The sequence below is a fragment of the Hemitrygon akajei genome, chromosome 23 (genome assembly GCF_048418815.1).
Source record: "Hemitrygon akajei chromosome 23, sHemAka1.3, whole genome shotgun sequence".
NCBI lineage: Eukaryota > Metazoa > Chordata > Chondrichthyes > Myliobatiformes > Dasyatidae > Hemitrygon > Hemitrygon akajei.
The window spans coordinates 16955419-16972433 of record NC_133146.1 but is presented as its reverse complement, the minus strand read 5'-3'; the positions used below and the strand labels follow the sequence as shown (position 1 = coordinate 16972433).

At 49.4% G+C, this 17015-nt stretch overlaps 1 protein-coding gene across 1 annotated transcript in view; it reads left to right on the top strand.

The window, feature by feature from the left end:
* The first annotated feature begins 291 nt into the window (after nucleotides 1-291).
* LOC140715196 (lysyl oxidase homolog 4-like) overlaps nucleotides 292-17015 on the top strand; it is a 123417-nt gene continuing 106693 nt past the window's right edge. The window contains exons 1-3 of the mRNA XM_073027042.1: nucleotides 292-432; nucleotides 7740-8060; nucleotides 9465-9643. Coding sequence (XP_072883143.1) covers nucleotides 330-432; nucleotides 7740-8060; nucleotides 9465-9643 — 603 coding nt within the window. The 5' untranslated portion in view covers nucleotides 292-329. The remainder of the gene's footprint in view (nucleotides 433-7739; nucleotides 8061-9464; nucleotides 9644-17015) is intronic.

Below are 17015 nucleotides of genomic sequence, written 5' to 3'. Positions count from 1 at the left end.
ACAAATAACTCAGACACCCATCCACCCATGTACACACACACAGACCCCCAACTACCCCAACACACACACGCAAACTTTTCTACCCTTATATAATGCTCTCTCACACACACACTGACTATCCACACTTCCCGAGTGAATATTCACACGCTCATTCTCTACCGGAATGTTTACGCACACACTCTCCTACTGAATAGTGACAGTCACACCTCCGACATGTACTCTCAAACGCTTAGTCATTAGGGTAAAGAAGGTGGGGGGGGGGTGTGCAGGGAGAGGGGGGGCAGGATGTAACATCACGTGGTAGGAATATAAAGTCAAAGCGTTCGCGGATGCGCTCAGCCTGTGAAGCGCGCAGGGAGAGTCCCGATCTGTCACCGATACCCGCGTCCACTGTTCGGATTCTGAACTCAAATTCACTCGGGTCATCTGTGAGTAAGTACCAGTTCGCTTTTAAACTAATTTCCCTTTTCATAGCCGACTTGCAACGATTGTCTGGAGCGGTGCAGGGAGATGTGAGACTAAAGTGTGTGTGTGTGTGTGTGTGTGTGTGTGTGTGTGTGTGTGTGTGTGTGTGTGTGTGTGTGTGTGTGTGTGTGTGTGTGTGTGTGTGTGTGTGTGTGTGTGTGTGTGTGTGTGTGTCCCAGGTTTATCTCTGGTCTGGCCGGGACAACCTCTTCCTCCGTTCTCCCGGGAGAAGTTTTAAACTCAGTCATTTGGTTATTGAAACTTCTCCGACAGTTTGATTCCAGTGAACCTCGGCTACCCAGCCCGGAAACTAGCTCCCAAGCCGGTGGCCGCTGCATCTCGGAACCCCTTTAGTCTTTAAATGTTCCCCGCCCCTCTCCGAGTTATCCCCACCTCGATTACCCTTTTTAATATACCCTCTCCTCTCTCACGGTTTCCCACCGCTCCCCTTTGTTTCTCCAACTTTGCCTAATATCTATCTTCCTTATTCTTTCGTCTCCTTTTGTCCTCTCCCGCTCCACAGTCACTTATCCCGTCTCACCCTTTTCACGTCCTCTGGGCAGGAGCCGGTCGAGGACCCCCCACCCCCACCTCCGCAGATCTCCCAGCCGCTATCCCTCGTTACCGACCCCTCCCGCCTCACGGGTCAGGTGGAGCAGTCTGGTCAAAGTAAGGCTAGATGAGAGTAGTGCGGATTTAGGGAGGGGATTCCCGAGTTTATCAGCTTCGTTTTACATAATCCAACCACTGGGCTAAACGGGATCCTTCTGTGCCCGGAATTTGCTACCATCCCTTGAAGCGTCCATCTATAGAAGGACACGAAAGAAGCCATTCGGCCCCTCCATCCTTTCCTCACCCTCAATACAAATTAGTTCCATGCATGAGACTGTAAAAAGAAAGCAGAATGGAGTGTTACGGTTACTCGGGAAGAGCAGTGCAGGCCGACAATACGGTGCGAGGGCCACGGTGATCATTGTAAGGTCGAAGTCCGTCTAAAAGCCTTAGGGCAACGGGATGGAAGCTGCCCTCGAGCCCGGTGGCTTTCGTGGCCCAGCGGGAGGGGGGAGGAGCGAGGACCAGGTCGGATGGGTCTCTGATTATGCCGGATGCTTTCCTGGGGCCGTGAAGATGTGCTGTATCCGCGACTCCCGCGGTCACGGGCAGAGCAGTTGTCACACAGAACGCGGTGCACATGGATAGAATGATTTCTGTTGCATCTGTAAAACGGGCCGATTTGTTGATTCCCCTAATATCGGGAAATCTATCAACGCGTAGAAAGTTTCAAACGTTCACCCCACTCTTGCCCCCAACCCCCGAACAGATTTGTCCCGCTTACCCCACAGCCACCAGCCAGCGGGAAACATCCTCCCCTGCACCCAGCCTGCCGAGCCCCGGAGGAGCCTTGCTCGCTTCAGTAAGATCATCTCTCATTCTTCTAAACCCGGGAGAGTACAACCCTCTGCTGCGGAACCCTTCCTGAGCCACAGCCCCGACGTCGCGGAAGCTTGTCTGGTGAACTATTGCCCTTTTCTGCCCCCGAGAGTGCTGAGCCTCCCGGTTGCCGTGTTCCTCTGTGGCGGGCCACTTGCAAGTGCCCGAGGTTGGGCAGAAAGGTCCAGTCTGGTCTCCCGGTGCTGGTTCATGGTCAGAGGCCGAGTCCTATGGTGGAGTGAATCCTAGGAGGGAGTCTGGAGTGGAGGGTACAAGAGGCACAGAAACAGGCCCTTTGGCCCATCTAGTCCGTGCCAAACTATTATTCAGTCTAGTCCCATCAAACTGCACCAGGACCACTGCCCTCCATACCCCTCCCATCCAAACTTCAATGTTGCAACTGAACCCACATCCGCCACTTCCACTGGCAGCTGGTTCCACACTCCCCCCAGCCTCTGAGTGAAGAGGTTCCCCTTAAACAGTTCACACCCTTAATCAATGCCTCTAGTTTTAGTCTCACCCGACCTCATTTACCCTATCTATACCCCTCCTAAACCTCTATCAAATCTCCCCTCATTCTCCTACGCTCCAGGGAATAAAGTCCTAACCTATTCAACCTTTCCCTGTAACTCAGGTCCGACAGCACCTTTGTGAATGTCCTGTGTTCCCTTCCCTGCAGGCAGAGGAGCACCGTTGCACACAATACTCCAAATTTGGCCTCGCCAATGTCTTTTGCAACTTGAACGTAACTTCCCATGAAGTTAGGATGGGAGCTGATCCTGAATGCCAGTGATTGGCTGGGGGTGGGGGGGGGGGGGTGGACTCATCTGCTCACTGTCCTCAGACTAAACAAGTGCGCCATTACCCCAGGCAGAGGCAAGCGGCTGGGCTGAGCCATAGGAATGCTCAGACACAACCTGGTGCCATGTGGCCGGGCACCAGAGCCCAGCGCATTGCTGTGCCTTTGAAGAACTTTCTGCAAGTATTGGCAAGGTGCCAGTCAGACTGCGACAAGGATTGAGCACTGGAGTATTTGCTGGTGGTATTCCTAAAAGAATCTTTTGTGGGAAAATGGATTAAAAGCCTCAGGAACAACATAGAGTCATAGATCACTACAGCACTGAAAAGGGCCCTTCAGCCCATCTAGTCTGTGCTGAACTATTATTCTGCCTAGTTCCATTGAATTGCACCTGAACTATAACTCTCTATATACTTATCTCTTAAATGTTGAAATCAAATCCACGTCCACTACTTCTACTGGCAGCTTGTTCCACATTCTCACCACCCTCTGAGTGAAGAAGTTCTCCCTCAGGTTCCACTTAAATATTTCACCTTTCACCCTTAACGTATGATCTCTGGTTGCAGTCTCACCCTCCCCTTCTTACCCCATCCCTGACATATTTAGTTGTTTGCCTGTTCTCCATCTCCCTCTGGTGCTTCCCCCCCCTCCTTTCTTTCTCCCGAGGCCTCCCGTCCCATGATCCTTTCCCTCCTCCAGCTCTGTATCACTTTCGCCAATCACCTTTCCAGCTCTTAGCTTCATCCCACCCCCTCCTGTCTTCTCCTACCATTTCGTATTTCCCCCTCCCCCCACTACTTTCAAATCTCTTACTATCTTTCCCTTCAGTTAGTCCTGACGAAGGGTCCCGGCCCGAAACATCGACAACGCTTCTCCCTACAGATGCTGCCTGGCCTGCTGTGTTCCACCAGCATTTTGTGTGTGTTAAAGCTTGCATTTACGCTGTCTATACCCCTCATCGTTTTGCACGTTGTCTGATCTCGACTGGTTCACGGCTGCACCCACACTCCACTGCGCTGGGAGACAACGCTGCCTTTTGACTTGATATTTGGAGTCGTGGAGTCACACAGCATGGAACGAGACTCTTTGGCCCAATTCAGAACCTGGTTTATTATCACCGAAATACGTCGTGAAATTTGTTGCTTTGCAGCAGCAGTACAGCAAAATAGATAAGCAAAATTATAGCATATAGTTTCAGAAATAAATATACAGCGCCCAAGAGGAATTGTGAGATACTGTTCATGGGTTCACGGACCATTCAGAAATCTGAATGCAGAGCTGACTTTAAAATGTTGAGTGTGGGTCTTTGGGTTCCTGTGCCTCCTCCCTGATGGTAATGAGAAGAAATGTCCTGCATGGGGAGGGTCTTTAATGATGTTCTCGATGGCGTTGAGGGTCTGATTCAACCAGTCATTGGTAAGTTTTTTGGAAGGGGTGTATGAGCTCCCCAGATAGAATATGAGCTGTCGCTGCTTCAATCTGAATGTGGAGGAGCACGATGCTCTGCATTCTGCTTTCTGTTTATTACCCCAATGTACTTGTGTATGGGATGATCTGCCTGTGGATGACCAGCTGGTTAATGAAGGACAGGATAGAGGGACTGAATGGCCTCTTTTATGTTCTTCTAAAGGTCGATGCCTCAGGGAATATAGCAAATCCCATCAGCGGTGAGATGGTTGCACGTACAAGCTGCTAAATATTTGAATGAGTAACTTCAATACGAGGTCTTTCTTGGTCTTTCTCTGGGCTCACCTCTCACCTGCCGGCCTCTTACTTCGTCCTCCCTCCCCCAGCCAACCACCTTGCCCCTCACCTGGTCTCACCTGTCACCTGCCAGCTTGTCCCCTCACCTGTCCCCTCCCCCCATCTTCTTATTCTGGCTTCTGCCCCCTTTCTTTCCAGTCTTGAAGGGTCTTGGCCCAAAACATTGACTGCTTATTCCCCTCCATAGATGCTGCCTGACCTGCTGAGTTTTTCCAGCATTTTGTGTGAGTTGCTCAAGGGTTCCAGCATCTGTGGAAGCTCTTGTGTTTCTCAACTAACACACTGACCTGCACATATTTGGGGCAGGAGAAACTGGAGCACCCGGTGGATACTAAATGGAGGACGTGCAAACTCCACACAGTCAGCGCAGTAGGTCAGGATTGTACCGGCATCTATGGATCAGAGAAGCAGCCTCTCCCGTACAGCCATACTCTTCCTGTTGTGAGTTCTGTCACCATGGGCACAACCGACTCCTTCAATGGCACCCAGCCCTTCCATTGCTGGTCTCCCCCACGTCGGCAGAGGTCTGGGATGATACCGTGACTCCCAACACTGCACGCGAGGAGAAATTAGATACCTCATGCAGATATTGCAGTGGGAGGTCATTCAGCCCATTGAGCCTCTGCCGGCTCACTGTACTGAATCTGTCAGTCACATTCACCCTGGTCTTTCCCCAGGGTGAATTATTGTTGTTTGATGGTTATTCACCTGTTATGTGCATTGTCACTCGGTTTGACCACACCTACATATACGCAGTAGGGAGTATCCTAACGTGCTGCCTCACTGCGTGGTACAGGAATGCTCTGCGACGGGTAATCAGAACTGCCGAGCACAGCACCCATACCAGCCTACCCGCCATCAGGGGCATATACACAGAGAGCTGTGGGAATAGAGCCAGCAACATCATGATGGATCCCACCCACCCTGCTCATGGGCTGCTTGTCCCACTCCCATCGGGGAGGAGGCTACGTAGCATCCACGCCAGGACCACCAGACTCAAAAATGGTTACTTTCCCCAAGCAGTAAGGCCGATCAACGCCTCCACCCACTAGCCTACCCCTCCACAATTCCTACCACCACTGCTTTAGCATTTCCTGTCAGAGATACGTACAGACACTCCTGTGCCCAGCCTCACTTTATGGACATACAATCAGTCAGTCTATATGTTCTCTTATGTATTAACATTTATTGTGCTTTTTTATTATTATTGGAGAAGAAAAACCCTGATCTCAACCTCCACCTCCTTGTGGCTACACCCAGTCACGGGGAAGGCTTCAGGCATAAACCCCGAGGAAAAGTCCAAAGATGAAGCCCCTAAGTCAGTCAGACTGGTAACTCCTGCGATTCTGCTGGTGTCAGGCTGTATTGGTCTCGGCCATTATTTAGTATTCCTCAGCCCCGTGGAGAGGGGGAGCCCGCTGCAGGGGTAACAACTTGCTTTCCATATCGTACTGCCCTGGCTCGCAGGTGAACATAGACAGCTCAGAAACACCGTCCACGGTCAACTCTGACCAACAGACGGCCTCTCTAATCTTACTGTGCTTTCTTCTGGGCTGCATTGGACCCAGGACTAAAATTAGTTTGTTCTCCTTTACACGCGGGTATTGGAAATGACCTTGAATCCTCGTTCCTCACTTTATGGAGTCTCTTGGGTGCCAACTGTGGGAGCCTGGTGGCAGACCTGTAACCCCTTACAGCTCCAGCTGTAAGATCGGGGTTCAATTCCTGCCGCAGTCTGCAAAGAGTATGTATATTCTCCCGTGACCATGTGGGTTTCCTCCTGGTGCTCCGGTTTCCTCCCACAGTCCAAAGACATATGGCTGGGGTTAGTGAGTTGTGGGCATGCTGTGTTGTTACCAGAAGCGTGACAGCACTGTGGGCTGCCTAACACAATTCAGACCGATTTGATTTGAAGCAAATTGATGCATTTTTCTGTTTGTTCTGATGCACATGACAAATAAACCTAATCGTTGTCCAGTTCCATCTCCCTGGCCCTATACTCATCTCTGGGGCATTTGGACAGTAAAGGTACCTTCGCCAGACTATTGTTTATTCACCACAACTCTGCTTTCAATACTGTTATTCCAAACAAACTCATCACCAGACTCCGGACCCTGGGAGTCAATGCCTCCCTCTGCAACTGGATCCTTGACTTCCTGACCAACAGACCACAATCACTCAATCATCCTCCGCCCCCTCGGTCTACGTTCTGTACACTTGGGACTATGTGGCCAGATTCAGCTCTAAGGGTGAAAGGTGAAAAGTTTAAGGGGAACACGAAGGGGAATTTCTTCACTCAGAGGGTGGTGAGAGTATGGAACGAGCTGCCAGTGCAAGTGGTGCAGGCGAGCTCGATTTCAACATTTAAGCAAAGTTTGGATGGGTACATGAATGGTTGGGATAAGGAGGGATGTGGACCGGATGCACGTTGATGAGAGTAGGCAGTTTAAAGGGCTCAGCACAAACTAGATGGGCCAAATGGCCTGTTTCTGTGCTGTTCTTTTCTATGACAATAACAAATTACTGTAAGTTACAATAAAAATATAAATAACTAAATAGGGTACAAAAGAGGAACAGCAACATTGTGTTCACAAGTTCGTAGACTGTTTAGAAATCTGGTGGGAGAGGGGAAGAAACTGTTATTGAATTGTGAGTGTGTGTCTTAGAACATAGAACAATACAGCACAGTACAGGCTATTCGGCCCACAATGTTGTGCTGACCCTTAAACCCTGCCTCCCATATAACCCCCCCACCTTAAGTTCTTCCATATACCTGTCTAGTAGTCTCTTAAACTTCACTAGTGTATCTGCCTCCACCACTGACTCAGGCAGTGCATTCCATACACCAACCACTCTCTGAGTGAAAAACCTTCCTCTAATATCCCCCTTGAACTTCCCTCCCCTTACCTTAAAGCCATGTCCTCTTGTATTGAGCAGTGGTGCCCTGGGGAAGAGGCGCTGGCTGTCCACTCTGTCTATTCCTCTTAATGTCTTCATGAAGTCTTCAGGCTCCTGTACTTGCTCAAGGATGGTAGTATTGAGAAGAGAGGATGTTCTAGATAGTGAGGGTTTTTCATGTTGGATGCTACCTTCTTGAGGCACCACCTCTTGAAAGATGACCTTGATGGTGAGGAGGTCTGCTAATTTCGCTCCATTGATGCTGCCTGACTTGCTGAGTTTTTGCAGAAGTTTGTGCGTTTCCAATCTGGATGTAGATTGGAGCGGCTTCAGTCGACGGTCCAATGCAACTGACGGTCATTTCCTTGTTTTGCTCTCCCAGGTTGGAAGTGCCTTGCTGCGATGGAGGGTACTCCTCGGAGCCTGCTCCTGACTGCATTACTGCTCCTCTGCAGCCCACCCGCCCCCTGCAGCGGCGCGACGCCCCCGGGAGAAGCAGCGGAATCGGTGCCGTTGCAAATCCGGCTGGCGGGGGAGAAGCGCACACACCACGAGGGCCGTCTGGAGATCTTCTACCAGGGGCAGTGGGGCACGGTGTGTGACGACGACTTCAACATTCACTCTGCCACCGTGGTTTGCAGGCAGCTGGGTTACGAAGGAGCGCTGAACTGGGCTCACAGTGCCAAGTACGGACAAGGGACAGGTAAAGCCCTCCCACCTCCATCATCACTATTAAAACAAAGACTTCATTCTGAGGCTTTGTGAGAAACTGGCCAGAATGCAACTGGAGTATTCTGAGCAGCACTGGTCCTTTATCTAAGAAAAGATATGCTGGCATTGGAGAGGGTCCAGAGGAGGTTTACGAGAATGATCTTGGGAATTAAAGAGTTAACATTGGAGCAGCGTTTGATGGCTCTGGGCCTGGAATTTAGAAGAAGGGGGAGATTTAATTGAATATTGAAAGGGGTAGATAGAGAGGATGGAGAGGGAATGTTTGCTATAGCGGGGGAGTCCTGAGAGTACAAGGACATCCCTTTAGACGGAGAAGAGGGCAAATCTGTGGAATCCGTTGCTATAGATGGCGGAGGAGGCCAAATCATTGGGTATAATAAAATCAGAAGTTGATAGGCTATGGGGAGAAGACAGGAGATTGGGGTTGAGAGGGAAAATAGATCAGCCAAAACGAGTTATCGCCAAGTAGAGCTGAGAAAACAGCAGTTGATTGAAGGACCAGACTCTGTTGATTAACTTTTTCTGGAGTGTGAGTGCAACGAAGGAGGTGTGAGAGTTATATATAATTCACAGGAAGCATTGTAGATACATTGTAACTATAGAAATGTCCTTTGATCTTTAGTGTATAAAATGTCATGTCATGTTGGGTCGAGCAGGCCTCCTCCTCTGAAGGGGTCTCAGTATGATGCCTGCTCTGTCTCATTTTTGTGGAACAAAAGACTTTATATCAACACATACCCCCGGTGAAAACCATTCAGCATCTGCCTCTTCAAGCCCAGCTTCCCACCCCTCTTTCCAAGCCAACCCCATCACCCTGTTTCTTCCCCTTCCTCAACCCCCTCCACTCCCCCATCACCTGCACCCTCCTCCCACTGGGTCTGCACCCCCCCCCCCCCTAGTGCCCTCCCCACCTCTCTCAACTGGTTCCAGGCTCCACCTTCCAGCCTCTGTCACTCCAGCCGCGGTGGAGCTGGGCCGGACCGTGGGGCTCAGTCCCGCTCAGTCACGCTGTTGATGGGGTTGACTGGGATGGGAGCACAGGTTGCTCAGTGCTGCTGGCGAAGGATTGGGGTAAGAACAAAGCCCTCCACTAGTTCTTGTATCTTTTGTTACAGTGCTCCATGCAAAACAGTACGCTAAATAACACAGTACCATGTGAAACAACGTGTATTGTTTTACAGGCCTCAGGTGTAGAGGACATCGTACAGGGCACTGTCCTCCCCTGGTGACCATCACTGCCCTGAACCTGATCCACGGCATTCCCCAGTCTATCCCGCCACTGTTCTTGTGTGAGGGTCTGTGAGGTGGTAGGGGGGAGCTTCAGTGTGCTCCCCCTCGGTGGTTTGATCCCCACTGACTTCCCGTCTGTCCACAGGCCCCATTTGGCTCGATAACGTCAGCTGCCGAGGCGAGGAGACGACGGTCGCTGCCTGTGGCTCCAACGGTTGGGGCGTCCATGACTGTAAGCACTCTGAGGACGTGGGGGTGGTCTGCACAGAGAAGAGGCGAGCCGGCTTCGAGAACCGGGAGGCCTTTCAGGATTCCGACCTGCAGGTAAGTTTCAAACCTCTCCAGCTCAGCCCTTTCCCCTGCCTTGTTGGGTTGCTCCAGGCCGGCCCCTCACCCTCAGAGACCGGTCGATCCGGCATTCCATGGATGTTGAGATTGCTTGCTGCTTCAATGAGATTCCCCCTCAGTCTTATGAAATCCTGCGAGTACAAGTCCAGAGTCATCAAATGTACCTCATACATTAACCCTTCACTTCCTGGGATAGTTCGTGAGCAACTCCTTTGGAACCTCTCCAATGCCAGGGCATCCTTTCTTAAATATGGGGCCAAAGTCTCCAAATCCAGCCTGACCAATGCCATGTGATATAGCGCGGTCTGGCTTTTTCTTAATAAACATCATTTTATTCAGAAATTTGTCACGGTAGCAGCGGCTTCTGGCCCGGCAAGCCCGCGCTGCCCGATTACACCCACGTGACCTACGTACGTCTTTGGAATGCGGAGAAACCAGAGCACCCGCAGGAAACCCGGCCGGCTGCGGGGAGAATGTACAAGCTCCTGACAGACTGCATCGGGGAACATCCCGGGTCGCTAGCGCTGTAATAGCGTTACGCTACCACTAGGCTACCGCATGGCCCATTTCATTACAATTGTTACAACGCCACAACAAGTCACCGTAAACTTCACAGTATCCGACACCAACAAAATTAGAATATTTCTGTCCTCATCTAGGGTGCAATGTATGTATCCTTTTCTCACGGAAGTGCACTTATTTCAACTTCTATATTGTGACAACATACAACGAAAGCACCAGAGACGGTAATAAATAACACAAACTAAATCAGAATGTCCCCATCCTCTTCTCAGCGGCAGTTTATTGCCTGTGGTTCCTGATGGTCCTGGAGCCTCCATGGTACCCATGGATACTGTGTTTTCTTTTACCAGGGATACCTGGGCACAAATGTTGAACTCCACGAAGATTGCCAGGCACTCAGCCTTTTTTCTTTCCATTCCGTATGTGTATTACACCCTTACAATTAGAAACATAGTAATCTACAGCACATTACAGGCCCTTCAGCCCACAATGTTGTGCTGACCATGTAACCTACTCTAGAAACTGCCTAGGATTTCCCTACCACATAGCCCTCTATTTTTATAAGTTCCATGTACCTACCTAAGAGTCTCTTAAAAGACCCTATCGTATCCACCTCTACCATCATTGCTGGTGCATTCCACACACCCACCACTCTCTGTGTGAAAAACTTACCTCTGACATCCCCCTTGTACCTACTTCCAAGCACCTTAAAACTATGCCTCCCTGTGTTAGCCATTTCAGCCCTGGGAAAAAAGCCTCTGGCTAACTACACGATCAATGCCTCTCATCATCTTATACACCTCTATCAGGTCACCTCTCATCCTCCGTTGCTCCAAGGACAAAAGGCCAAGTTCACTCAACCTGTTCTCATAAGGCATGCTCCCCAGTCTAGATAAATTCCTTGTAAATCTCCTCTGCCCTCTCTCTATAGAATCCACATCCTTCCTGTAGTGAGGTGACCAGAACCGAACACAGTAATTCTGCAATATTATCCATAAATACTACAAAATCAATCATATGACATTGTACCAATGTTAGCTTTCATTCTGAGAGGGCTGGAATGTAAAAACAAGGATGTGATGCTGAGGCTTTGTAAGGCACTCTTGATTGGTCAGCGCATGAAGGGATTCGGGGAGAAGGCAGGAGCTGGGGCTGAGAGAGAAATGGATCAGCCATGATGAAATGGCAGAACAGACTCGATGGACCAAATGGCCTAATTCTGCTCCTATATCTTATGGTCTTATGGCATTGGTCAGACCCACATTTGGAGTATTGTGAGTAGTTTTAGGCCTTGTATATAAGAAAGAACGTGCTGGCACTGGAGAGGCTCCAGAGGTGGTTTACAAAAATAATTTTGGGAATGAAGGGGTTAACTTATGAGGAATATTTGATGTACTCACTGGAGTTTAGAAGAATGAAAGGCGGGGGGGGGGGGGGGAAATCTCACTGAAACATCCCAAATATTGAAAAGCTCACACGGAGAGGGTATTTCCAATAATGGCAGAGTCCAGGACGAGAGGGCACGGTCTCAGAAGACAATCCTTTTAGATCAGTGGGTGGTGAATCTGTAGAATTCATTGCCACAGATGGTTGTGGATGCCAAGTTATTTGGTGCATTTAAAGTGAAGATTGTTCGGTTCTTGATTAGTAAGGGCACCAAAGGTTACGGGGGGAAGGCAAGAGAATGGCATTGAGAGGTAAAAAATATCAGAAATAATCGAATGATGGAGCACACTCAAAGGGCTGAATGAGTTAATTTTGCTCCTATGTCTTATTGTCTAACTAAAACATTTCCCACCCCATCTAGTTGACATTTGTCCCAGGCGGTGCATGGTTCTTCTCCAGGGGTACCTGGGCACGAATATACCCCTGGAAGATTGGCAGGTAGTCAACCTGTGCAAGGGCCCTCAGCCGTCTGTCTCCATGAACTGCAGGTAGAAAGATGTGGTTGTGCTGGAGAAAGTGCTGAGGAGGTTCATTTGGGACATTGTCAGGAATAGGAACCAATTGGATTGATTTTCCTGGAGTGACGATGGCGGGTAAATAAAATGATAAGAAGCGTATGACAGATCATCAGAATCTTTATCCCATTGATCCCGAAAAATCAAAAACAGGAGGGAAGACATTTAAGGTGGGAGGAAAGGGGTTAAAAAAAAAAGACCAGAGAGGTAAGTTTTTGTTAACAGATAATGGTTGAAATCACTGGGAAATTAGGAAATCACTTTCAGAGGAAATATTGGATTCAGAGGCTGGTGCAGGTGTGGAGGTGCTGGATTCAGGTTCAATTTTAGCACTTAAAAGAAGTCTGGATAAATACATGGACAGGCTTGTAGGGATATTGTCCGGATGTAGGTAAATGGGACTTGGCAGAAGATCAGGTTGGCATGAACAAGATGGGCCAAGGGCCTGCTTCTGTGCTCTTTGACTCCAGTTACTGTAGAACATAGTACAGCACAGGAACAGGCCCTTCGGCCCACAATGTCTGTGCTAAGCATGATGCCAAATTTAGACACTTAAATAGACAAGGCATAGAAGGAAGTTATCTTCATGTGGGAAACTGGGATTGGTGTTTATGACAAAGGATCAGCACGGTACATGATGGGCTGAAGGTCCTGATTCTGCACTGTACGAGTCTGTGACTGGATGAACTGTTGCTGTGCAGTAACAATTCCAGATGTAACATCTCCTTAAGTGTTTCAATGTCGAATGTCCTGGCAAACACCTTGTGGTCGAGTCGCTGTGTAAACACAAGTGCTTGTTGAGGCAGGCCTCCTAGTGATCATCTGGGAACGCAGAGCAGCAAGTGACCCCGTGAGCTTGTGGGATCAGCCCTGCCTGCCTGGACCGAGGATGGAAACGAGCGGCAGGGAATTTGGCCACACTGTGTGACTAATCGGGGCCGAACTCGAGGAACAGCAGCCCCATTCATTCAGGATAACGAGGGGAAGGGGGCTGGAATGCGTGCAGGGCAGCTGGAAAAACTGACGTCTGAGTGGTGATATTGCCCTCAGATAAGGACAGCAGCAACACCCAGCTCACTCTGACGTCTGCACATTCCTGCATGTCACATACCCACAGAGACCTCAGTAAGCCATGTCAAACTCACGCCACTGCGGGAGGAAGGAATCTGAGCCTTGCCTTAGAAAGTCTTGTGTTTCTGTAGCACCTTTCACAACCTCAGGATACTCGGAGCCTACGGAGCACGTCCCTGATGTGTGGTTGCTAGGAGATATGGCAGCCATCTTGTGGCATTAGGCTCCCACAGACAGCAGTGTGATGGAACGTGGGAGGTAGAACAGAAACCGGCCCTTTGGCCCACAATGTCCGTGCCAAACACAGCGCCACGCTAGTGTAGCGGTTAGCATCAGTTGTAAGATCAGTGTTCGATTCCCGCTGCTGTCTGTAAGGAGTTTGTACGTTCTCCCTGTGACCCTTTGGGTTTCCTCCGGGTGCTCCGATTTCCTCCTGCATTCTAAAGACGTTCGAGTGAAGGTTGGCGAGTTATGGGTGTGCTACATCGGCACCGGAAGCCCTGCACAATCCTTGATTTGATGCACAAGACAGACTTCATTGCATGTTTCGATGTCCATAAGACAAATAAAGCAAATCTTTAAACTAAACTAAATTCCTTCGGCCTGCACATGATCCATATTCTACCATTCCCTGCAAATATAAGTATTTATATTATCTAACAGCCTTTTAAACACTACTTTGATATCTGCCTCCACCACCATCCCTGGCAACTTGCTCTAGGCACCCAGCACTCTCTGTGTAAAAAAAATCTTGCCCCACACATCTCCTTTATACTTACCCTCTCACCTCAAATGCATATAGTCCAGTGTTTGAAAACTCTAACATGGGTAAAGCCCTCTGTCTACCCTATCACTGCCTCCCATAATTTTCTAAACTTCAGCAGGTCTCCCCTTAGCTTCTAATATTCCAGAAAAAAAGGAACAGCCCAAGTTCGTCCAGCCTCTCCTTCTAGCTCATCCCCTCTAATCCAGGCAGCATCTTGGTAAGTGTCTTCTGAACCCTTTCCAAAGCCTCCAAATCCTTCCTGTCATGTGGTGACCAGGAGTACCTGTAATACTCGAGTGCAGCTTTTTCACATTGGCAGTATGACTTCCTGACCCTTATACTTGACCAGTGAAAGAGAACAAGCCTCCTTGACTACCCTATACGTGCGGCCACCCTCAGGGATCTAAAAGAATTAGAGACCTGGCCGGAGCCGTGTTGATTAATGCAGAAGACGCACTTCACTGAATATTTCAATGTACCCATGATAAATAAACTTAAAACTTCAATCTTGAACCTTAATCCTCAGCTCGTCAGCCTGGGCTGTCAACACCGGTGAGGTTAGGTGGGGCTCGGTGGGCAGCTGCCTCACCCCTGGCTCAGAAGGGTGGTGAGGGTTGAAGTCCTGCTACACACAGTAATCTAGAGCACGGCTCCGGTGTGCTACAGAAGGGTTGACGCTCTATCAGAGAGCTGTCCTGTGGTTTCAATGTACAACGGAGGAAATCCCGCTCTCTTAAGATAGTTAGTAAGATTGTAAGTCGTCCTGTGATTAGGTGAGTTGCTGGGTGGTGTGGGCACTTCGGGCCAGAAGGGCCCTTTCTGCGCTGTATCTCTAACTGAAATAAGGGTAGGCTAAGAAAACGGGAATCAAAAACCAGAGGGCATGGGTTTGAGAGACGAGGTTTAAAGAGGAGCAGAGGGACATGTGGAGGGTAGTGTGTATGTGGAGTGAGCTGCCACGTTTAAAAACTTGGACAGGTCCGTGGATAGGAAAGGTTTAAAGGTATAGGGACCAAACGCAGGTGAATGCGCGCAACGCACAAAATCCTGTGGGAACTCGCGGGCCAGGCAGCACCCGCGGAGGGAAATGAGCAGTGGGTGTTTCAGACCGAGCCCCTTCAGCAGTCCATAGCTGCTGTTTGATCTGCTGAGCTCCTCTAGCATTTTGTGTGTTGCTCCAGACTTCCGACACCTGCAGAGTCTCCACTTTCCTGGCGATGGGCTCAGACGGGCATCTTGGTCAGCATGGATGAGCTGGACCGAAAGGCCTGTTGCTGTGCTTTGAGTCTCTATGAGTACTGCAATTCTACGCTCCAACATTCTCTCTCTAAATACTAGAGGCCACTTAAACGTTCAGCTCTTTTAGACCCGCCTGCCACATGAAGCGCTAAGGATGTCCTATCGAATACCGAGGATGGCACTTGGGTCAGGGAGATACAGCTGGCTGACCACCGTCCGCTGGTCTCCAGAGGCATCAGCATCAGTCACTCTGCACGCTCTGCGTACAGGCTCAGAACGGCACCGTCTCCATGACAACAGGTCAGGGTCAACAATTCCAAAACACAGAACGTCAGACAAGCTTTGCAAGAGCACGGCAGCCTACGTGACCCTTTCATTCAACGGAGCAGAGCCCTGGTTACGGTGCAGGAAACACAGCCTAAGGGAAGTTTCCATAGCCAGTCCGCTCATGGGCAGGCATGCGGAGACTGAGTGATGCATACCTACTGACCCGGGCTTCACTATATCATAATTTTTCATCTCATTCCCATTCAGCCCTTCAAGTTAATAGAGTTGCTGAAGATTAGTGAGTTTCTACAGATGTACCACGGAGAGAATTCTGAGTGCTTGCGTCACTTGGAAGAAGTTGCAGAGGGTTGCAAGTTCAGCTGTCACGGCCACCAGCCTGCCCACATCGGTGACATCTTCAGAAATGCCTCAAAAAAAGGCATCAATCATCATGTCCGCCCCACCCAGCGCATGTCCTCTAATCATTACTAGCATTAAGTTGGAGATCCAGGGGCCCAAAGATGAACGCTCAGGAAGAGCTTCTTCCCCTCCCCCATCACATTTCAGAATGGTCCGTGAACCCAGGAACATTTCCTCTCTATTTTGCAAACTTACTTAATCTTTTAAAATACATATTTCTTATTGTAATGTGTAATATATTTTAGATGTTGCACTGTACTGCTGTCGCAAAACAAAACATGTCAGAGATTCTGGTTCGATTGTTTAATGCCAGCTAACCCATCAGTCCCATTCCCGTCACTCAGTTCTCTGCTCCCTACTTCTCCCAGATTGTACAACTCATCCACACACTAGGGGTGATTTACCAGTTAAGCCACCAATCCACGGGGTGTGGATGGGAACCAGAGTACCGAGCGGTCACAGTGAGAGCGTGCAAACTCCACACAGACAGCGCTGGAAGTCGGGAGCGAGCCTGGATTTCTGGAGCTGTGATTCAGGGGCTCCACCAGTGACACACCCTGTTACCCATTATTTCCCCTCCTTTTCCAAAGACCCTGGAGTCAGAGAGAAGTACAGCACAGAAACAGGCCCTTCAGCCCATCCATTCCATGCTGAACTATTTAACCTGCCTACTCCCATTGGTCTGTACCGGGACCATAGCCCTCCATACCCTGACCATCCACGTACCTATCCAAACTTCTCTTCAATGTTGAAATTGAGTTTGCATGGTCCACTTGTGCTGGCAGCTCATTCCACACTCTCATGACCCTCTGAGTAAAGATGTTTCCCCTCATGTTCCCCTTAAACTTTTCAGCTTTCACCCTTAACCCATGACCTCCGATTGTAGTCGCACCCAACCTCAGTGGAAAAAGCCTGCTTACATTAACCCTACCTACATCCCTCATAATTTTGTATACATGTATGTAATCTCCTCTCTATCTTCTATGTTCTAAGGAATAAAGTCCTAACCTACTCAATCTTCCCTTATAATTCAGGTATTCCAGTCTCGGCTCATCCTTGTGAATTTTCTCTGTCCTCTTTCAACCTTATTTACATCTTTCCT